The sequence below is a fragment of the Saccoglossus kowalevskii genome, chromosome 9 (genome assembly GCF_978046115.1).
Source record: "Saccoglossus kowalevskii chromosome 9, keSacKowa6.1, whole genome shotgun sequence".
In the NCBI taxonomy this organism is placed as follows: domain Eukaryota; kingdom Metazoa; phylum Hemichordata; class Enteropneusta; family Harrimaniidae; genus Saccoglossus; species Saccoglossus kowalevskii.
Genome location: NC_140649.1, coordinates 30,160,433 through 30,185,386, shown reverse-complemented (window position 1 = coordinate 30,185,386; position 24,954 = coordinate 30,160,433). Strand labels below are relative to the sequence as shown.

The 24,954-nt window shown below is 32.4% G+C and overlaps 1 protein-coding gene across 2 annotated transcripts in view; it reads left to right on the top strand.

Moving 5' to 3' along the window:
- LOC100372364 (adhesion G protein-coupled receptor L3-like) overlaps window positions 1-24,954 on the top strand; it is a 49,926-nt gene that overhangs the window by 5,422 nt on the left and 19,550 nt on the right. Inside the window, exons 2-14 of one of the 2 annotated variants that reach the window (XM_085503393.1) lie at window positions 11,934-12,033; window positions 12,579-12,798; window positions 13,080-13,195; window positions 14,711-14,975; window positions 15,315-15,427; window positions 17,250-18,914; window positions 19,398-19,997; window positions 20,087-20,224; window positions 20,740-20,846; window positions 22,636-22,833; window positions 23,295-23,472; window positions 24,263-24,427; window positions 24,636-24,826. In XM_085503393.1, coding sequence (XP_085359519.1) covers window positions 11,964-12,033; window positions 12,579-12,798; window positions 13,080-13,195; window positions 14,711-14,975; window positions 15,315-15,427; window positions 17,250-18,914; window positions 19,398-19,997; window positions 20,087-20,224; window positions 20,740-20,846; window positions 22,636-22,833; window positions 23,295-23,472; window positions 24,263-24,427; window positions 24,636-24,826 — 4,026 coding nt within the window. In that variant the 5' untranslated portion in view covers window positions 11,934-11,963. The remainder of the gene's footprint in view (window positions 1-11,933; window positions 12,034-12,578; window positions 12,799-13,079; window positions 13,196-14,710; window positions 14,976-15,314; window positions 15,428-17,249; window positions 18,915-19,397; window positions 19,998-20,086; window positions 20,225-20,739; window positions 20,847-22,635; window positions 22,834-23,294; window positions 23,473-24,262; window positions 24,428-24,635; window positions 24,827-24,954) is intronic. The other variant, XM_085503394.1, reaches the window with a different exon arrangement.

Below are 24,954 nucleotides of genomic sequence, written 5' to 3'. Positions count from 1 at the left end.
TTGTTGTTTTGAATTTCCAAGTTTGTTATTACAGTTATATAGCTAGTGAGTTTGTCATAATCACTAAAATATAAATATTGTGTTAAAAATTCCTACCCTACAAAATTATTTTCTAAACACATTTCAAACCCTATTGTGTTATTGAACTTTGGTGACCATATTAATTAAATCGTGAAAGTTTCATGTAACAACATGCATGATTGAAAATATTTTAATAAGAAAATAATATCAAATTATGAATTATTATGCAGAATTACTCTTAGAGGCTAGACCTGTGATCACACAAAGAAATGTACATGTACTTAAAATTCAAACTATTACTAACAATAACTGTGTTTTTATTACTGAAGAAATATTGTTTTGAATAGGAAAAATATGTGAAAATATGGAAAAGTATTTATCTGCATACATCATTTACAATATGGGAATGAGAATAGGGGTGGAGGTGAATATGTCATGGGTGGTGGTAGGTCAGGGGTGATTGGGTGCTGGTTTTACATTCTGGTTTTCATATATGTATTTTTTGTGTAGTTACTTTGTCACGTAAGCAAATTATTTTCATACTAGTTATATAGATACCATTAGATTCTTTAACTTGTAATTGTGTTTGTAAATGATTTAAAATTAAGCATCTATAAAGTCATGCCTTGAATATAGTCTTGTTTTGTGTCTGTTTTATAATTTGTATTATTTTGAAGTATGAACATCCTGTTGTAAGTTCCTAAAGATTAAATTTTATAATAGTGGTTTTAATTAAAAATATATTTATTATGTTTGCAATGAAATGTCAACTCACTTATGAAAAACATGAAAGGAAACTCAAAATGTGTTACTATTGCACACATATCAGATTTTGTGCAATCCTGAACAATGTCAAGTTTTCTCCAAAGTTATAAATAACTCACTAACATTTTTGGTAAAGACTGAACTTGAGCAAAATCTGGGTCAAGTAGCCCATGGTGTTCTGGCTATCCATGTACTGGTATACTAGTATTACCATTGCTTTAGTACGTCATTCGTTTATAACTGCACTTATCGGTAGTTATGATGTTAGATAGTCCCAGGATACAGTTTGGTATATTGCAATATTTTTTCTTATTTATCATTTCACATATGTAAAACCAGATTTCTGATGAAGTTAAACAAATACAGTATTCGTTCTATTAGAATTGCCTTTTCACTATAATGTAGAACAAATTATTGCCTACAACCTTAAATAAACTTGTTTTTTTTTTATATATGTAAATGTAAGTCAAGCTTTTTCAAAAAATACACAAAACTATGTGTGCTTTTCACACTGCTTCATTTACGCAAACCTTGATTTTGTAAGCATATATTAAACTTCTAATAGAGAAAGTATGGTATATCTGATATGAAAGATTTAGTACTGAAGACTGGTTGGCATGTAGATTATTTATATTTGGTAATTGTCATGACAACGAAATGATGAATGATTGATATGTATTTGATGTACACAAATACAAACTGTGTGAAATCATATTTTGCTCATTATAATTATTAAAAGTAATAAAAAATATCCACTCATCAATTTTAAATTGAAAACTGTAATAAGAGCTATTGTACGTTTGCACATGTTTTTGAGACAAACCTATACCAAATGTTTGTCACCATACAGGTACATGTAAGAATTGAGTCTGGCCATACTGATTAAATTATATGTTTGCATAATAGTGAATGTAATTATAAATGTACAATGTAGAGAAAACATGTTTTACTGTTTAAAATGTTTACTTTTCTTATGAGACCATATGTGATATAGACATACATCGTGATATTTATAAAATGAGAATATTTAAATTATTTAAACATACCATTCATCAAGAAACCTATCTAAAACAGTTGAATGACAGACAAGTAGTAAAACATTAAGCAAATTCAGACTTAGCTGCCATAAATTACATATTGAAACTGGGCAACACACATGACTAAAAACTGAAACCAAGGAAAGAAAATGCCCTTCATGTACTTAACTTGAGAACAAAGTTCATTTTATCACTCAATGTAAACTATACACAGATGAAGGAAAACTCATGTATTCTGGTTTTTCTTTTACATGCTTTTAATTGCTCATCTGAAATTTATACTTATAATGATTATAATTACCAAAAATTTACAGAATTAATTAACTACATTCTTACTGCCTTTGGAAAACCAAAACAGTTTCTTCAGAGTGATTATATTAATTCATAATAAAATTCATGGTAACAAAGTCGTTACTATTATTTATATACCGAAAAAGAAAGTATTCTATTCTAATCTATTCTATTCTATTCTATTCTATTCTATTCTATTCTATTCTATTCTATTCTATTCTATTCCAATTCTATTCTATTCTATTCTATTCTATTCTATTCTATTCTATTCTATTCTATTCTATTCTATTCTATTCTATTCCAATTCTATTCTATTCTATTCTATTCTATTCTATTCTATTCTATTCTATTCTATTCTATTCTATTCTATTCAGCACATGTGAATTTCATAACACACTAAAATGAGCACAACCTGTGAAAATGTAAAACAAGATAATAGTTCTTTGATGTTGTGAAAATGTGTATTCTTCAGCTAATTCTGCTGCATTCATTCAGAAACATAAATATGATCCAAGTAAATTAATAATATCAAATTCAGCTTAGCTATGAACAATACAACATGTATGAACAATTTTTGACTCCCGTGTGCGAAGCACAAAAGGGAGTCTTTGCAGTTACCCTGTCTGTATGTCTGTATGTCTGTATGTATGTATGTCACTGTTTTTGTTCCACCGTTATCTCAAGAACCACTAATCAAATTTTGGTGAAACTTGGTACATTAATGCTCTGGAATAATGCGCAGAGTTGATTAGGTTTTGGTAAAAATCTATGAATATTAATTACCTAATTTGCATGATAATTAACTGAATTTAAGCTGTTCTATGACTGTTCCACTGATTTTTGAAGAACCACTCATTGGATTTCAATGAAACTTGGCACATGGATGCTCTGAACTAATGCGCAGATTTGATTATTTTTGGGTAGAAATCTGTTAATATTATTAATTACCTAATTTACATAATGATTAATCAATTTTCGGCTTTTCCACTGATATCTCAAGTACTAATCATAACATTTCAATAAAACTTGGTACATAGGTGTCATATTTATGACACTGCACAGACCTGATAGTTTTTAGGGTAATATCAGTACATATTAATTACCTAATTTGCATAATTAATTAATTTTCAGCTTTTGATATTTCGAGTAGTAATGATCATGTTTCAATGAAACTTGGTACATAGTTACTTGAGGACTGTGCAGAGACCTGATTAATTTTGGGATAAATAATTGTGCCTATTAATTACCTAATTTGCATAATTAGTTAATTTTTTGCTGTTCTATGGCTGTTGCACTGATGTCTAAAAACCACTCATTGGATTTCAATGAACCTAAGACTATGCACCATATTAGTTTTTGGTAAATATTTATGCTTCTTAATCACCTAATTAACATAATTAATTAATACTGATATCTCAAGTATTGATCATCACATTTTAATAAAACTTGGTCCATAAATGCTCTAGAACAATAGACAGCCTGATTAATTTTGAGTTAAAATCTGTTCATATTAATTCTCTAATTAGCATAATAACTAATATTTTTTTGGTTCTAATCACATTTCAATGAAACTTGGTACATTGTGCAGACCTTATTAGTTTTACACTTAAATCTGTTCATATTAGTTACCTTATTTGCATAATTAGTTTTCAGCTATTCCATCAATATCTCAAGTATAAGTAATTTTGAATTAATTTTTAATGTGTCTCCAAAACTCTCAGCACACGGGAGTTCTTTCTAAGCTTTCTTTGATTAAAAATGAAATATGTTTTTCACTAAGGTACATGTGTGTTGGCATGCATATGTTTTGACAATTTGTCAGTAAACATAACATTTAAACAATGTGGCCTAACTATTAATAATAAATTTTAATATTGAGAACATACCATATGTTACCATGGTGTTTAATAGGTACACTACTTGCACTTATTATATCTGCCAATCATCAATTAAGTTATCATTAAATGAACATTTTAACATTTTTACTATGCATTTTTACTATTCAGATTCATATCATTTTGAGACAATTGTTTATGCTGTATTGTATTAATAATTCTAATACTGTGGAATACTTTATTTTCGCTGGAATTAATTTTCACTGAAAAGGCTTTTTGGGCGTTTTTATGGAATTTATTTTTGATGATTTTTGATGAGTTTAATGTGAAATATAGGGAAGAAAGTATATTTATTTTCATTGAATCATCCCTTCAGCGAAAATAAATTCCAAGCGAAAATTAAGTGTTCTAACAGTAATTTAAAATCAAATGATCATTCAATACATGCAAAAAACAAAAATAAGTGCATGCTATTATAAAACAAAATATAAAGTTGTCTGCATTATGTGTGTACATAAGTACATAATATTCATATTGTCAAAATTCTCCAAAGATTTCTAACAAAAATATTGAAAGAACATTGCTTATTTATATAACCTAAAAATAAAATATTCAAAAAATTCTTCAAGTGTAATTTAGTTTATATTAAGTTTCACATGTGATGTGAAAGATAGAAGTGTTTGTCTAACAAAAAATCTTTCAGGTTGTTTAAACTATTAAAACAGATTATTCTCACCAAAAAATGTGGAATTCTAATTTGTTTTGGGTTATCAGTATTTTTCTCTATTGCGAATGTTAACTTTTGAACTGAACTTAAAGAATCTGAGGTTATGGTAAAAATATTTGTAAATTAGGCACTGTAATTTACATATAAATAATTGACTGAAGTGCATTGTTGTTGACACATTACTGGATAAACAAAACTATTTGTTGGTGAAATAGGTCACACTTTTGCTGATTTTTCATTATTGTACAATTTTAGATAAAAAACATGATGGTTTTACGCATGGCTGTAGTTTTCAACTTTCACAAATATTAATGGTAACCTTCTAGAGTAAATTTTAAGAGTCTCACTTCAAAGTTTAATACTGACCTGCAAAATGTTAAGGAAGTTCCGCCCAATGTTTATGAGTCATCAGTAGCAGTTTACAACTACCGTAGGTCATCAGAGGTCAGGTGTGTAGTCATTGGACCATAGAAATAATGACCTAATTTTAAACTGGCATGTTTATACCTTGTGTTATAGCAGTGACATTTGTTGTATTAGGGATCTATGATAAAGTAGTTGTCAGGTGGTATCAATTTTGAAATATTATGGATTGAAATTTTTAGTGGACTATTGTCAATAGTTGCTAGGTGACCAGTTGTATTTCATTTTTTTTATATTCCTAGAAGTTTGTTTATTATTGTCATCATTCCTTTTCTGGTTGTGATATAAATTGCCAATAGAATGAGTACATGTTGAAATATTGTGATAATTAGTAGTTATTCAAAACATTCAAAATGGCTGACCGGATTTCATCACAGGTGGTTTATTTTTATGTGCTATGTTTTAAATTATTCATGCAGCAAGAACAGCTCAATTCATGCTTCTTTATGCATCAATGACTTTTTTTTTTCATAAACAGTGCATCTATTTATTGGATAGCTTCAGATTCTGTTGTCTGTCCAAGGTTATTAACATCACTGTCATTCAAGGACCTTGTATTGTCAAGACTACCATATATGGCGTTTCAATTTCCATATTTAGCCAATAGATGTCACGTGACACAAAGATAGTGATGACATCATTTTCCCTCTGATGATATTAATTAATAAATTAAATTAGGCAACTATTGCAATTTCTGTATTGTTATAATCCCCTATAATCTATATATAGATTTTTTTTCACAAACAAAGATGACAGCAATTTACTTCTTATGTTTTTATTTTTATTTTTATTATTTTTATTTCATATACCCATAGGATCTTTGATATACATATACCATATTTTCTCTATTAGTAGCGCATACATGAAAATTACAGAGATTTTTCTATGGTTAAAATTTTTCGGTTATATGCGCTTCTAATAAAACAAATACAGTACCTTTCTATTTATTGTTTTATGATGAAAAATATGTTATTACCTTAGATATATATGGTTTTATACCCAGTAGCAAAGAATATAGTTTTTATGTCCATGTCAAATTGGTAATTTAATAGATGTATAAACAATGTACATAACAATGAAGTGCAATTTATTTCTACATACAATTAAATCAAAAATATTGGAATTCAAATATTGACAAACTGTTGCTTTCTTGAATGGTATCCTGAGTTTATTTTTTAGCTAAGAGTTTTCAGATGGAGTGATGAATCTGATAAAATCTGTGAAAGTGTGATCCTGAGAAAAAAAAGAAAAATATTTCTGGTGAATTTATTATAAAATTGTGCTTTTATTCTGATCTTTCATACCGATTGAATTTTTGATTAATTTTTTCTAAAATTCTGACAATAAAACCAAAAAACAAAATGTGATATAATTTTTTACCTCACATGTATGGTGATTTAATTTCATGGGCCTAATCTATGAAACCAGTTAAATTTGCAATATGGTATATGTCTGCTACAAAACAGGATTGTTGAATTTTAGATAAATCTCCAGCTCAGTTTTCAACAAAAACATAATCATCTTTTCTGGTCTCTGGTCTGTCACATCATAGGATTATTTTAAATTTTATAAAAATTAACGAAAATTTCAGTTTTTATGAAAAATAAAATGTATGTGTCAATTTTAGAAAAGCAGAAATACATCAAGGAATACTCTTAGACTAGTTCTTATTTAAACATAATCAATTGTAATTATTGTTGCATAAAATTAAAATTTAGTTTGATCTTGAAATTTAACATAACTTTCAAATTAATTATAATCACTATTGCTACTTGCACTGTAATTAGTTTCCTGACCTACATGTGCCAATTAAGTCACACGACGACAATTTGTGGTCCTGGTTGTTGTAAACTATTTTACAGATCAATTTACGTTACATACCCATAACAGCATGCATCACAGTGAAAGCCTTGTTTAAAGAAATAAAGCATTAGTGATACCCAAGACCTGCAGCCAACCAGTTTCTGCTATAGGGCTTAATGCAGTATTTAATTTACCGTGTTTATTTTATTACCAGCATAGCAGACTGGTGTCATATTTACATCTAAAATGCCATTTTTGTAAACAATTTCACTGTTGACAACCTCCCTAGTGTACATTTATAATAGTTTTTTAGTATTTCTTCTCTGGGGAAAAAGTGACAGAAAATGTGTACATGTTTTTTCATTTTCTGTTTACTCTAATTTTAAAATAAGATTTAACCCAAATGTATGTTTGTATCACATCAAGTAGCAAGTGTGTTTGATTCCTGGAGTTACCTGCTCACTCAACAGCATATTAAAATCAAAGTCTACCTTAGCTTCCTTTAAAACATTACTACTGTTAACTAGGATTAAGTTTGGAAGACTAAATATATGGATGTATTAAAAACAGAAAACATCAGGAGAGCACCAATTTCAATGTCCAGGAATGCAAAAATATATTTAAAAAAACAAACAAGTTTAACCAAACATACTGTAATAATATACTTACACTGTTTGAAAAGGTTTTACCTCTGACTGAACTTGAATTTTAGATATGCCTGGACCAATCACATTTAAAGTTCACATCTGTGATATATACACATTCATTTGTTTCATGATCCTATTCAAGATGGCTGAATGTCATCATTTTTGTGCTAAAAATTCATCAATCCTGGAACCAGATTTTCATTCCAACTTGGATCTAGATGCTCATCAATTTGTTTTTCAGCCCAGATATAAAATGGTCATCTGGTGGCCTGTTTGTTTTTAATAATGAATGTGGTTATATTTCTAGAATGCCTTGATCAATCATGTTTGAAGTTTATGTATACATCATATGCAGAGGTATTTGTTTGATAATCAGATGCAAGATGGCTGAATGGTGACCATTTTAATGTTGAAAATTCAGCAAAAATAAAGCATTTCTGCAATGTTAGATCTGGATCTCAGACGTATATAAGAAGATTTTGTTCAAACTTGGTATATCCATTGGACATTATGATGCATGTTATTTTATTTTGCGAATTATATTAAAAATGGCCGACTTGTGGCCATTTCCGTTTGAATGAATGCATTTGTGGATCCATATCTCTGACAAAATCTGCAATAAAAAAACAATTTAGTTGTGAAATTGTTCATATTTAAAAGAAAGATTGTTCAATATTTGTAGATTTTACTTAAGGTCAGCAGGAATATTTTAGGCAGATATTTTACCACACCAGTTTAGTTTGTTGTGTATTGTATAGGCATTTATGTTACCATTAAAAATTTACAAATTCTTTGTAAAATATTGAAAATGTGTATCATTGATACATTGTGGCTGATATTGAAACTCTAGACATTTCCTAGTGCAAATTAGTGTCAAAAGTCATGGTCTACCTGTTTAGGGACAAACATGTTTTGTAGCTTGTCACAAGTATTTACATAACCCTTGAATATAACGTCTTATAGTGACTATTTAAAGAGAATATTTTCTTTTACTGTTTCACCACCAGTTCCTTCTTTTCATCACAAATTCATAAAATAATCCCGTTTATAATCTGCACTTTCCTTCAGAAGATTGTGACAAAAATAGCCAAATATTTATATTGAAAATTTTGGATGAGAAAGTCTGGTGGTGAAAAGGTTGAAACAAGAGTACTAACTAAAATATTCACCAGTATTTGCACATTCCAGTGTCTGTGATGGTTCTTCAAATATCGCTTCTACTCTTTAGTGATAAATGACTCCTAATAATACTGGGTATATGCAAAATATATAGATCACATTGATCCATTCATGCAAACAGTTAATACAAATGTTAAATATTTTTTTAAACTATAAAATGTATAGAAAATGATTTTTGATTTTTGAAATGTTTTTTTAAAAATAATTTCAAAAAGTGCCTTGTATACAGTGAAATCACTTACTGTAGCGCCTTCACTGATTGGCTACATGTGCTGTTAATTACTTCCCAGTGTATAAATTATTTTAATTTAGTTTCGGAATCCTGTGTTGGTAATTGTTAACTAAACATTATCAGGGGTTTTTCCAGAAAAAAACTGCAAGAGTGAGCACTGTAATTCAGCGGCGCCACCAAGTGGGGGAGATAGGGTTCTCCCTACCAGGGTGTGGAGTTTTTCATAATTCTAAGTTAAAATGGAGCATATTCTATGGCCTTCTTGGGGCCAAAATTACTATCAGACAGGTCACAGTTGAAGACTGTGGTCACATGTGATCCCTGGTCAATCAGAATTTTATAGTTGCCAGAGGATCTGCTACCCAGGGTAAGTAGGGGGTGCATCGCCATGGCATGAGGGCGCTGTGCCCCTGTTCCCTGGTTTTAATGCTGTCATCTATGAGTCTGTAATACATATGTATTTGGTTTCTATCTGCATGTCAGTCTGTTGTGTGATTTTCACATTGTTATCAAATTACTGACTGCAGGACTACAGTAACCATGGTGATAATTCAAATGTTATAGAATACACTATTATAATATTTAGTTACACTGTAATTTTTCTGTAATTTGAGATTGTTGGCATTTTAGCCGAATTTTATAATGTTCTGTGTAATGGTACATACAGTTACCACGGATTATATATTATGCAGTGGATTAGTGGATTAATAAGGATTAATAATACAAGATTACATGTATACTTGAGGTAGAGTCATATACGAGGTACATTCACAAGGTAGTGGAAAATGGTTTGTTGAAATGTGTAGCATGATCTGCTTAGGGATTATACCACTCAATATAAGGGGGTTGTCAACTGTAGGCAGAGGGACAGGTCAGATCACTCACTGCAATAATGTCTATTTTCACTTTTTCTTGTCATATGATTATTAAACATTCTATGCGATATCTTGCTAATAAATTTTGATGGTGCACTTTCCATTCTTAGTATGTAATGGAACAGTTCAGTCAACTGTTTTCTTGTATTTTAGTCTCCATTCAGATGTAGTACATCTGTATATCCATCTGCACCTGTATCTCAGACATGCCTGGGCTAATTTCATTCACAAGCATTTGTTTCATGATCCAAGATGGCCAAATAGCGGCCATTTTAGTGCTAAAAATTCATCAAATCAAGCATTTCTGCCATTCCGGAACTAGATCGCAGTCGAGTGTGGATATATTTGATTCGAAAAAGCTGACTGATGGCCATTTTGTTTTAATGAATGCTGTTTTTAGAGCCATATATTGCTAACATTGCTAGACTGATCATATTCAAGCTTTACATATACATCATGTATTACACATTTGCGCAATCTGATTCAAGATGCACAATCATCATTTTTTCATGCTAGAAATGTGTTATGAATGTAACGGACAGAATAAAGAAAGGAATCACACAAATAAACTGGTTCCACTTTATATCATGTCTGTCAAATGAGTATAAATAATTATTTGGCACTAATGTCGACAGTCACTAAAAACTGGATGGGTCCTTGTCATTGACAATGATTTATTTTTTATTTTTCCAGACGTCAAAGTCACAGCTGTTTCATCTGATATTTGTGTGTGTTCTTAGTGTTAATTAAAAGAGCACATGCAAACCAGTCTCTCAAACCAAATGTCTTATTGAAAGCAGGGCGGTCTGTCCTCTGACTAAATTATGAGACAAAACTTTGGGGGTGTATTGGTCTATACAGAGTGGGTGGTGCCAATGTTTACCATAGACTAACACTGTCTCATTCATAAACTACTTCAACTTTGAGATATTACAAATAAGTTTTTTCAGTCATTGGGAGTGTTTGACATTTTGAGTGTTGTCTATCAGTCATTCATTCATCATCTGTCTACAATTCATTTTAAACTCCATTCTTAAAAATTACCAGCTCAGTTACTTGATACTCTGTGAGGTTTGTTTATTTCATTTTTTTTTCAATTCTTTATTTTAGGTGAATATTTGTTTTCGACTTCTTCTTAAAAACTACTAGCTCAATTGCTTTGATACTTGGTACATGTTGTGTGTATGTACCATGTTTGGACTTCATTTGGATTTGTAACAATTGTAATTGCCATACCAACAAATACCAATATACTAGTATAAACTACCGTGGTTGTGATATGACGAGAATATTGTGGTAAAAATAACCATGGCAAATTGTACAGAACATTATCAACTTTGTTTTAAGGAAGTCACTCGACTGAGACAGTGGAGTTATTTTGACCATGACGCTGCTTGTTTTATTATGAATTAAAATCACAGAAATTTAATGCAGTTGAGCTCGAAAATTTCTAAAACAGCTCCACACTCTGGCTCCTCACCTCACCTTCACTTGATCACTATTAGGTGTTTTACAGCTTTCTTTGATTATGTCAGTTCTATTTTAATAGTAAGATATCTTGTAACAATGATGTTGCTGTTTGCTTTGTATGAAATCTAATGGTTTTGTGACAAAATGTGGCAAAATGAGTTGGTAGTTGAGAAATCACAATCTCACAATTCATGTGACTGAATTGTGCAGGCTTTTCATACATAAATCCCCCCTAAAAAATTGTTTTGTTGCCCTCAGTGGTCAACCGAAAAATAAGAAATATCGGGTCGCATTTTTTTTTTTTTTAATAGGCCCAAATATCAAAAACTCACCATTTTAAGCAGTAAAAAAAATGTTTCCTCTAAAAATTAATGATCCCGGGCCGTTGTTTGATCCCCGAGGGGGATAAGTGGCGACTTTGAACCTCGGGTTGATCTGTATTTAAATACAAAAGACTTCAAGAAACACTTTGATTTTTGTGTTTAATATCTAGCATGCATTTGATTGATTCCCATATACCTCGGCTATTTACAATACCCTTAGTTTTCACGAGTTTAAAAAAACCATACATACATCATACAGGCTTTTTTCATTTATTTATCATATCCATTTTATGCTAATTTTGCAGATTATGACTGAATATTGACACAGGAAGAAGATGAAGTTACTTAAAAGCAATATGAATATTTACATTGTAGTTTTATTATGTATTATATCAGACTCCTTAGGTAAGTGGTAAAAGTCACATTTTCATTTCTGAATCTTAGTCAGTATTAGTGAAATTATGAAGAATTACATTAACTTTTATGAGCACCAAAAATTATTACAAAATTATCTCTATTTTTTTCCAACAATTTTGATTAAGATTTTAGGCAACATAAAATTATGTATATTTGAACTGCAGTAAAAACTTGCATAACTTTATTACATATATTACCCCAGTTATAAATGCAGTCTTCCGGATGATGAGCAGATTTATGTCCTAAAACTATTCGGTATTTTTCTATCATTTTCTATTTTGGATAATGCTGCATCTATTTAAACTGATGAGAAAATAGTCATGCACATATTATTGTTTTGACGTTGAATCTTCATCTTTTGTTTTTGGTCATATACCCGGGCCTGTCAATGCTACGTTTGATCAAAAACCTAATCAGCAAATATAGAATATTTAGTTAGAATATTTACTAAAACACTATATTCATATGAAAAATTAAAGCATGGTATGCAATGTTTTAATAAATGTTTCATTTTTTTTTACATGTACTTGCAGCAAGTCCAATTTTCAAAAGATGGCAGAGACAGGTATCTGCCCTATATACATCAGTCTGTGATAACAAACAAATGCAGTTGATTTGTTTTGGTGATGGTGAAATATTACGCATAGAATCAGCTAATTATGGACGAACTGATACTCAACTATGTCCCAGCAGACTGGACACTACAAACACAAATTGTTCTGCTGAAAACTCATTTCAAATTGTGTCTGAAAGGTAAATATATTACGTTTTGGGATGTGCTTCCAATAGAGCAAGTATAATTTGCATGCACTTTGATTTTATCTGCAGCACATTCTGATACAAAAAATCTTGGTTACTTCAAATTATTCAGTTCAAGCAGTGAAATTTGTTAATGAACTTTATTAGCAACTTTATCAGTTAATTTTATTTTTGAAATCAATACGAAAATTACGGTATGGGCTTTGTTTGTATTTCTTATGTACAATTTCAGCAAAATGTTTTTTTCCTAATGAGAATATTCTTTCATTTCTCAGATGTAACGGTAAAGATGAGTGCAGGATACCGGTTAATACTGGTGTATTTGGCGGTGATCCTTGTCCAGAAACTGAAAAATATCTCGAAGTTTCTTATTTCTGTGAAACTGCAGCAAGTAAGTGTATTCAACTCAGTTACTATAAAGTCAGTTCATTTTTTTGTTATGCATAATATTTACTTACATGGTTATTACATGGTTACTTAGTTTGTATCTGATCTTTTCCAATCTTGGATATTTTAATAATCAGTTTGGTTATTGGCCAGGTTCAATTTTGTCATGTGTCGTACATGTACATGTATGTATATTTTTCAATATACTGTAAAGGGGGTAATTATTCACTGGGTTTTAATTTAGCTTATTTCGCTGACTGGAAAATGCGCTAAATTAAAACCCAGTGAATATGTAAAATTTAGCATAGAACACATTATCTAAATGAAACCCACTGAATATGCCTGAAATGGTAAATCAGTGAAATTTAAACCCAGTGAAAATTAGTCATTTTACAGTATTTGTAATATTTCGCTTCAAATTTTCTTGTGGTCACAATAACTTCAACACAATTGTTATCTGGTCATCTTCAAACTTGGAATCTTATCAATATAGTAAAATGTCCACTAAGTTCAATTTTGATGTGATTAGCATGTATAATTTTCAAGACATTGGTCTCCAGACATTGTCTCCTGTGTAAAGTTGGTGTCAAAGGTCATATAGTCTACCTGTTTAGAAACAAACATGTTTTGTAGCTTGTTACAAGTATTGACATAATCCTTGAATGTAACACCTTATAGTGACTACTTAAAGAGAATATTTTCTTTTACCTTTTCACCACCAGTTCCTTCTTTTCATCACAAATTCATAAAATAATTCCGTTTATAGTCTGCACTTTCCTTCAGAAGGTTGTGACAAAACTGAAAATTGACTCAAATTGTGTCTGTTGGTTCCAAAATCAGGGTTCATTTCCAGAAATATTGAAGAATTATGAGAAAAAAGTGCAGACAAATTTTGGACGAGAAAGTCTGGTGGTGAAAAGGTTAAAACAAGAGTACTAACTAAAATATTCACTAGCATTTTCATATTCCAGTGTCTGTGATGGCTCTTCAAATATTTTTTCTACTATTTAGTGATAAATGACTTCTATTAATATGTCCATGAAATTTGACATAAAAATATGTGCACAGAATGTTCATGAGATGAAAACATTCTTTGATTCTGATTCTGATTCTTTGATCGATAAAGCAATGGAATTCGCCAATACACATGTGCGCTGCTTGTAAAAATTGGTGTCTATAATAACAATAACAATTACTGCCTAAGTGTATTAGTGCTTTTGATTTTTCATCTAACAAATTTTAGTGTATAATAAATCATAATCCAACTTGTCTACAGTACAGAGTATAAAAAAACAATATTAAAAATACTTGTTTTCATCCATATTGCCACTTTAAGGACTCTTGAACTCTTTTCCAGGGTAACTGAGGCTGAAATTATTGTCCTACTGTAAATTCCTAGATTGACTCCTGGATGATGATGTGGCAAAGGATGCAAAATGATGATGAAAACAAAGAATAAATTCATAATTATTTTATAATTTCAAATTTCATATATATTGTTTTGGTTTTATCATTGTAGTAACACCCTTTTCAACAGTGACAACACCCTCTCTAGCTGCAGCAAGGACAACGGCAGCGACACAGTTAGTCACGGAGGAAGATGGCTCATTTTTTACCGTAGTGTGCGAAAATAATCAAATGTCATTGACGTGTTTTGATGGTAAAGTTCTTAAAATTGTTTATGCTAACTATGGTCGGACGGATGAAATCACATGCAACAGTGAAGAGCAGAATCAAGATACGAACTGTCGTGACCCGAACTCATTACAAGTAGTTCAAAACAGGTGAGGATATGCGGTTAATTAGTTTATGTCACTTTCCACTCACATGCAAACTGTTTATCAAAGTAAAATTGGATTATCATTGTAAATAGTTATCTGATGTGTGTGTGGGGATGGGGGTGAATTGTCAAAACTACTTTATTTTAAATTAAAAATATAAATATTATGTGAAAAATGGCAAGTATTAAATGGTAATGTGGCATTATGGTACACCTTTAATAATATCAGTCTTGAAAATAATACAATTATTTGAACAATTTCTGTTCATAAATTATTGGTAAGTTGCTTTGGTGGGGGGGGGGGGCAAAAAATTTTGTTGAATGACTTATTTTTTTTTTACAGTTGTGAAAATAATGCTGCCTGTGAGATTGAAGTCAACAATGATGTGTTCAGTGATCTGTGTATCGGAGTATTTAAATATCTCGCTGTGAGGTACAAATGTGTTATTCCTTCACGTAAGTACAATTTAATAAATTCAAATTAAATAATGTATGTGATCAAAAGTTACATTATGTAAATATAAAATGAATTTTAGTTATTAACAGAAAACTGCAAATCTTAAAAAAAAAATTGACTAGGATTATTTGTTGCTGATACAAAATAATATACGAGAAGCTTTAGAATTGTCAAAATAATTTCATGACAAACATAGTATTCTTAATGTCATTATTTCATCACATCCACCTATTAACAAAATAAATAACAAAACAACCAAATTTAAATAACGTTTTTAGCTCTGCTGTCGAGTGGAGCTTGTCATATGAGTGATTGTCAGTTGTCATTCATCGGCTGTGTTATATTTGTTACTTTTTTGACTTCTCGAAAACTGCAAACCTGATTGCTTAGATATTTGGTGTATATGTACCTTGGGCAGACCTCACTCAGATTAGTTCATTTCGTGATGATATCTTTAATTATCTAATTTTGGTGAATATTTTTGTAATTAATGTGAAATGTGCATTGCTAACAGCGGAGCTATCTCAGCCCAGAGGCTGCTTGTTTATATCTAGTACTCATACCTACCTATTTAAAATAATAGTAATACCGGTAATAACAATTTGAAAGTATTGTAAACTGCTTAATTTTCACTGCTCAAAATTGTCATGATTAATCGCGATCATCGCCTACGTATTGTTTAATTCACTAAAAACATGACTACTTAATTTGTTATGTGCATCAAGAGATCATTATCTGATTGGAAACCAACATCAAAATGGAGATGTTAAACTAATAATTGTCATTCTGTTCTGTTCTTGACACATGGACAGAAAATTATGTAACATGTAACAATATGTAGATAACAGTAATTGTTTTCATGAGGACATCACTTAGACTGGCGCAGTCGGGCGATTAATTTGTTTTGTAGTTTAAATAAATAAAAAATTTCGCAAAATGGAGGTGTTAGTGCGAAATCACCGTGACTGGTTTATTCTGCAGGAAATTCATTGCTATTAAATATTCATGAATGCACATATTATAATGAGGTGGGCGCGGAAATACGTGAATAATGAGGTCAACATGGTAAAGGTTACACTGCCGACCAAACATGGCGGCACGTTGAAATTCGAGTTTGTCGTAGTCGTCGTTTCTAATTCATCACAATGTGTGAAAAAGTAACTCATACTAGTTGTAGAATTAAAAAAAATTGGATGCTACAATCAGACGACGTCTTCACGATTAGTTAAAGAGACGTTGTGATTGGCTTAGATGATTGTCAATTAGAACACTCATTAACATAATTATCCATTGAAAAATCGACGGGTTCCTGCAGTGTCGATAGAGGGCCATGCAGAATAAACCAGATTTCGCATTTACATGGGATTTCGTGCTACATTTCGCGAATTTTTATATTTTATTTAAACTACAAAAACAAATTAATCTACGCCAGTCTAGACATCACAGTGCAGAAGTCACTGCGGTTCTCGAGGATACTCTCATTTACATTTTCACTGCTACAAAATTTAACTATTTTCCCAGCCTCATGAAATGCATGAAGATTTGTCCTACATTTTGTGTAAATAATGCAGTTTACAGTATGTGTATGTCTTTGAAAGTAAAATCAAAATAAAATAAAATATGATTATATTAGATGAAATCACATTTACATTCTTACCACTGCATGGTGATATTTTCCTGTAATTTGGTGTACTAACTCCTCACCATTTCTCACTGATTGTTTCAATGCAACACTGATGTCACTTTTATGTTTTGGTAAGTTTATAATTTTATAATTTCTGTAGTTTCTCATAAATTAAGTTTTAATTACTTTTTTCACAGGTTCACAAACAACTTCCACTCATATTCTCGTAACAACATCAACAACAACATCAGTCATGACAACACAAGCTCAATCACCAACAGTACATCAACACACCACCATACCAAAACATAAACCAACCACCATGACACCTCAACACACCACCATACCAACACATAAAACAACTACTGTGACACCTCAACACACCACCATACCAACACATAAAGCAACTACTGTGACACCTCAACACACCACCATACCAACACATAAAGCAACTACTGTGACACCTCAACACACCACCATACCGACACATAAAGCAACTACTGTGACACCTCAACACACCACCATACCGACACATAAAGCAACTACCATGACACCTCAACACACCACCATACCGTCACATAAAGCAACCACTGTGACACCTCAACACACCACCATACCGACACATAAAGCAACCACTGTGACACCTCAACACACCACCATACTGACACATAAAGCAACCACTGTGACACCTCAACACACCACCATACCGACACATAAAGCAACTACCATGACACCTCAACACACCACCATACTGACACCTAAAGCAACTACTGTGACACCTCAACACACCACCATACCAACACATAAAGCAACCACTGTGACACCTCAACACACCACCATACCGACACCTAAAGCAACCACCATGACACCTCAACACACCACCATACCGACACATAAAGCAACTACTGTGACACCTCAACACACCGCCATACCGACACATAAAGCAACCACTGTGACACCTCAACACACCACCATACCGACACATAAAGCAACCACCATGACACCTCAACACACCATCATATCGACATCTAAAGCAACTACTGTGACACCTCAACACACCACCATACCGACACATAAAGCAACCACTGTGACACCTCAACACACCACCATACCAACACCTAAAGCAACTACTGTGACACTTCAACACACCACCATACCGACACATAAAGCAACCACTGTGACACCTCAACAAACCACCATACCAACACATAAAGCAACCACTGTGACACCTCAACACACTACGATACCGACACCTAAAGCAACTACTGTGACACCTCAACACACCACCATACCAACACATAGAGCAACCACTGTGACACCTCAACACACCACCATACCGACACATAAAGCAACCACTGTGACACCTCAACACACCACGATACCCACACCTAAAGCAACTACTGTGACACCTCAACACACCACCATACCAACACATAGAGCAACCACTGTGACACCTCAACACACCACCATACCGACACATAAAGCAACCACTCTGACACCTCAACACACCACCATACTGACACATAAAGCAACCACTGTGACACCACAACACTCTACCATGCCTGTGGTAGAAACTACTACAACAACAGAAACAGCAACCACACCACCACATACTACAAATAAACATACAACACCACGACTGACAACTGTAATTAATGGCAGCACAAAGCAACATGAAGCTGCAACACCAGCACTGACAACATCACAACAGACTGCTTCTACAAAGCGGACAATACCACATGGTGGCGGTGACACAACAGTACAAACTGCTGAGGGACAGGTAACCAGCATTACAGCAACTCCAGAAAAAATAAAAACAGTGTCGTATTCCAGTATAGAAGTGACACTGACCCAATCCAAAGGTACCAGCTAGTGTGTGTGCATTACAAATATTTCAAAAATGCTTGTTACTTTTATATCTTGACTAAAATATTAGTATGTACATGTAGTTTCTAATAAAATCATATTTTCCTTCTTCCTTTTAATTGATTTAACTTTCATAACATCTAGAAACATTTGAATTAATATATATATATCTGACTTTTATTGCATAAAGTCTCTTCTGACAGATTATTAATATCATGTTTGTACACCTTACAGAATTTTAGCTCCATTAGAATGTTTTACATTATAGTCAGTACTCAATTCTCATTTATTACATGTTTACTCTGATGGTGGCTATTATGGGATTTCAATTTCTGCTAGCCCTCTGGAACAGGTTTGTTGGTCTAGTTTTAATGCGCCACCACATATGTTACAGGGGGGGGGGGGCTACTACACATTATCAATTTAGTGTTTCATTATTTCCTGTCTTGCTTAACCCAAAACCTCTTTGCTATAAATAGAAACGACAGCTATCGGATCCACCACTCCTGAGCATGGAGGACCAACTACTGTTGTCATAGAAACTACTTCTGTAAATGGACACACTGAACCATCAATTGGACCTCAATTAACTACTGTTGCCAAGGAAACTACTACTGTAGATGGACATACTGAACCACCTGTTGTCACAGATCCACCCATAGTTCGGACAACTGAACATCAGTTAGAGACGACCACTGCACCACCAACAACAATGACAAAGGATTTAGGCATCCAGACAACTACCAATCAAGTCACCACACAAAGACCAGCACCAACAACTGCACAAGTAACAATTCCATCTCGTCGTAGTAGCATACGAAAAACCACTTCTGTTCTCATGGAAACAACACAAGGGGTCACTCAGCATCCTGGATCTACTGTACCTCCAGCAACCAATCTAGCCACACAACGATCTACTACTACACCAAACAAAGAATTCACAGATACTGATCAACCAACCACAATATCGCAACAATCACCAACAATTCCTAAGGTGCCAACTCATGCGACTTTCTGGACCTCACCTCGTGCTTCACCACGTGATGTGACCACACAGAAATCCAGAGGCTCCACCAAAGGTATGAGTAATATTATTGTTTATATATCTCACAGTGTATTGAGTTTGTGAATGTTTATACTGATTATTTCTGTTCTGTATTTGTGGTAGATTTCACTATGACTGACTTTATGATGACAAGACCTAGTCCTGATTTGTACTGTGAAGCAGCAACAGTCAGGGACATCTATTGGCCGGTTACTATGACAGGGGATACTGCTAAACAGTTCTGTCCTGAGGGAACAACAGGTAAGGAACCACATCTTTGTAGGGGTAGTAGGTTATTAAGGAATATCATGGCTGTCTTCTTGGCTAACAGCAAGTTGATTTATAGTGGGTAGTTGATTACCAATTGTTTGAGACAAGTTACATGTAACAATTAAAACATAAAATTTGAGTTGGACTTTTCTTTTTTGCTCCATCAGGGAAAGTAGAGAAAATGCATGCATAGTTTACTTACTGTCATTATATCTTTGATTAAAAACTGTGTTGCAAATAATTAAAATCCAACACCAAAAAATATTGTTATCACATATCAATACCACGTATCCATGACAATCTACCGCAAGTAAATAGTTCACAGGGGTTTGTGCTACTGTTGAACTCCCTGTAACCTGACATGAATCTAAGCAAATTCACAAGAGAAAAAGGTTTAGATGTGTACTAGTCAGGACTAATCTTACAGTGAACTATATCTTTTTTCAATTGCTTCAAGAAATACTGTAACTCTCAAATGATTTGTTTTTTTGTAATATTTCTTTCAGGAGAAGCACAGTGGATTTGTGTGGGCAGACCAGCCTATTGGACTCCAATAGATGGTCCTAATCTAAGTTCATGTACATCTGCAATTACAGCAGAAATCACTAAGATGGTAAGCTGTGTAGATAACGCGCTGTCTTACAATATTTTTCCAGATTATGTCTGTGAAGTGAAAAGTAACAGGTTTAAAAACAAATGATTGTTTGGGTGTGCCACTAGAGGGCATATTTCTCAGAATAGAACCATTCAAGAAATTTAAGCAGCCATGTTTTAGTTTTTGTTATCTACCCATTTTTACCTTGCCCGTACCATCAAAGATGGAAGGGAAAAATATATTAAGGGAAAAATTTTGTCCGGCGCTGTTGTTGTTGTTGTTGTCGTTGTTGTCGTCGTCGTCGTCTTTAATAATTGTTATTGTGTGCATAATAACTTTACTAATTCTATTCCAAACTTCATCAAACTTGGTCACCTTATTCATCAGTATAAAGTCTTCCCTGAGTTTGAACAACAGATGTCCTGTATGAAAATATCATGCAAAAATTGAGAAAATCTGATAAAATATTTTGACTGTTTCTACTTGACTGATTACTGGTGATACACATCAAAGGTCACTGATCTCAGTGGAAATATGCATTGTTTTATGCGTTCAATGAAGCAAATGATTTATCTTGTAATAATATCCTTGGTAATGTATCTCAGAATTCCATACTGGTTTTCAAAACCAACTCATGGAGAGATTGCACAGTCTGATACACATTTACAAACCTACCAATAAAATCTTTACAGAAAACAAGATGTCAGAAAATCAATATAAGCACTCCTATGAACTGGGTGCCAAACTTTGATCAAGATCTGAAGCTAATAGAAAATCTGTTTAGTTCAAAGTTATCAAATCAAAAACAATACATAAAAAATACATAAAAAGCAAAACATTTCATCCACATTTTAAAAAGAATATTGTTCTAGAATATATGTATTCTGTATTTGACAAACAGTTCATTTGACAAATGAAAACTCACAGGAATATGTTTCAGCTATTAGAACAGAATGATAGAGTTTTTATAATACTGGTTTAAAAACGCACTTCAAAGATTGCAGTGTTTGAAGATGTAGATTTTCAGGAGGCAACAGTACTGTTGACTTCTCCCTCCACTGGACACCAACTAACTAAAGTTGATTTGCATACAAAGCAGAGCTTGCAACATGCTAGCTATTCATAAAGGGTGTTTTTTTTTTTTTACTTTTCATATAATACAGTAGTAGTCACACAATGAGGCAGTTCATATTTGTCTCAGTGAATCATTAATTTTTGACAGACACCTGTACAAAATACTTGGATAAAAGCCAGCTAAGATTTTCTGTTATCTTGCATGTTTTATGAATCTATTCACGTCTAAATGCAGCACTTTTTTTTTTGCGATGAGGCATTTGTTTTTATACTAAAATATCTGAATTACTTTGAATAAAGCTGGAAATTATGTCCCTTAAAATAATTAAACAAATAAGGCGCCAATGTTTTTGTAAGATATTTACATCTTTAAAGGACATTCGGTAGACTGATTCCCCACTGTTGGTTTAACCCCAAAACTTGTTTGTACTCAAAATTAATTATGACAATGCATATTTATATTGAAACAAAATATGTTAAAGGGAATTATATTATATAACAAAGGGCAAGGTCACCAGAGTTCAACTATGTTTAACAAAAATGAATGAAATGTTAAGAAGTGAATAGTGTTTTCAAAAATTCATTTCTAGGGCAAACAAAATTGTTAAAAGGAAATCAAAATAATTTGTTTCTGCCACTAGAGGGCAGATGTCATACAACATGCTGGAATGACTCATTCATCTGTTACTATAAAATGAAAGTATATATTTTATATTTTTCGTTTTTCTTTCAGATTGAGAATATATCCAGTGTGAGTGATGTTGCCATAGTAACATCACTTATGGTCAATAGCACAGATCCAGATCAGGTGATGTACGGTGGTGACGTGATTGGATCAGTAAATAATATAAATTCATTAAATAAAATCATCGCTGAACAATCTGGTATTGATGAGGAATACATGCTGGAGTTTATTGACAAGGTTGCCATGGTGAGGATTAAACCATTATTGTGTTATGGGTGTGTGTAATTACGAATGGAGATATATGAGTGAATGCTCATTAACATTTTTACTATCAAAATATTTCACCAATTTTTTTTTCCATAATTTCTTCAAATAATTTTGAACCAAATTGACATAGTTCTGATCAGCTACATGTTTTGATTAACATTTTTTTAAGAAATTGTGGAAAAAATTTTTTTTATGAAAGGTGACATCAATTTACTTTGGTCTTTAAAAGGTTAAAAACCCTAAATGCAAATTAGTTTTGATTGGTATGTGATATGTTAGGCTGAAATGCCTTGATTTCGGAAAAATTTGCACAATGAACCATTTTAAAGACTACATTTTAAAATTCTGTCTGAATTACAATCAGAATATATGGCCTAATAACAATATAACACAAGACATAAGATATTCATGTGAAGTATTGGTTTTTATTGTGTATCAAGGCTTTGACTGAAGTCGGTAGTAATCTACTGGATCATACAGTCGCTTGGAATGATATACCTGGAGAAAAGAGAGTACAAACAGCCACACAACTGTTGCAGTGTATGGATGAAACTGGGTTCTTATTGGTTAATTTGATGAAAGCAGGGCAGAATATCAGTGTGGTAAATGAAAATATTTGTAAGTATACAGGTTGCTATGTGACAGATTATATGATGGTGGTTTACCCCCAGGTGTCTCTGGCTGCATTATATACAGAAAACTGGAGTTAAACAAGAGGTGTATTTTCAATTATGATTCTTTTGACTCCAGGTCATCGCTTCTAATATATGAGCTAATATGGTAAAAATTTGAAAATTGCATATTACTGTAAAATACTTTATTTTCGCTTGGAATTCATTTTCACTATTTTGGCTAAAGGAATGATTCAGTGATAATAAAATCCAGCGAATATATCTTTTTTCCTATATTAAAATACTTTCAACTTGACAGAAATCAGTGAAAATAAATTACATACAAAACACCCAAAAAGTTTTTCAGCAAAAATTAATTCCAGCTAAAATAAAGTAAGCTGAAAAAATAATATATTGTTAACGGTGGAGTACTTATTATTGTCCTAAATTATTTAAAAAAATCAGGGTTTTAAAAAATATTAAAAAATGCAACATTGTGCTCTATGGAATTGTTCTAAAGATAGCAATTTTTGGAAAATATTAGGACAAGTTTCTCAAAATACATCACTGTACCACACAAAAGAATGACATTTCATGATGCCAATGAACACTGTATGCAATTTGTGACCAACTTTCTAAAAAATTATGAGTACCGGTAGGCTTCTAGCTTAACAAACACTCATAAATGTATGCACTACTAATAGAACAAATACTGTACATACAATATTCCATTGAGATTTGTTTCCTATTCATAACAATGTATTATTACTTTTAACTGAATCTCTATATATTTTTAGTGATGGAAGTTTTAGTGAAAGATATGAATGATACAGACAAAGCAGGAATCAAGTTTCCATTCAAGGGTGATCTTGTGCATTCCTCGTCAGCTGATGAGAAAATAAAATCTACAATTGGATCCATTGCTTTGTCTGAAAAAACATTGCAGGATAAAAGTGTAAACGGTAAGTAACAAATAACCCTGTTGCATGACCTCCATCATTTTAGACTTTACACACGAGTTCATTTGATCAAACTGGTCATTTGTCACATAAGAACGTGGTCTTTATATACAGGTCTCAATCTTTACAAGTAAATTGATTGGTTGCTATGGGCAGGTGATCGTAGTATAGTGTGATTAATTGACAAAGCGACATTTCATTTTATTTCCAGGAACTGTTAAGTTAGTGTTTTTCATGTATAGTACCATGGGTGATATATTGGGTACTGGCAGTGACATTGGAAATGAGAATGATACTGCTGACAGTATTGTGAATTCTCCGATTATATCGGCTTCTATTAACAAAATGAACTCACCGTCGTATCTCTCTGAACCAGCAGTTCTTGTTTTTGAGCACAAACAGGTAAGATTAAAACTTAATTTATGGTGTTCATGTAACAAACAGTGCCCTCTGGTGGCCAATCTGTTTCGCCCAGACTCCCTTACAGAGTTCCAGCCATGGAAATTTAATAGAGTGTTTGTTTTGAAACA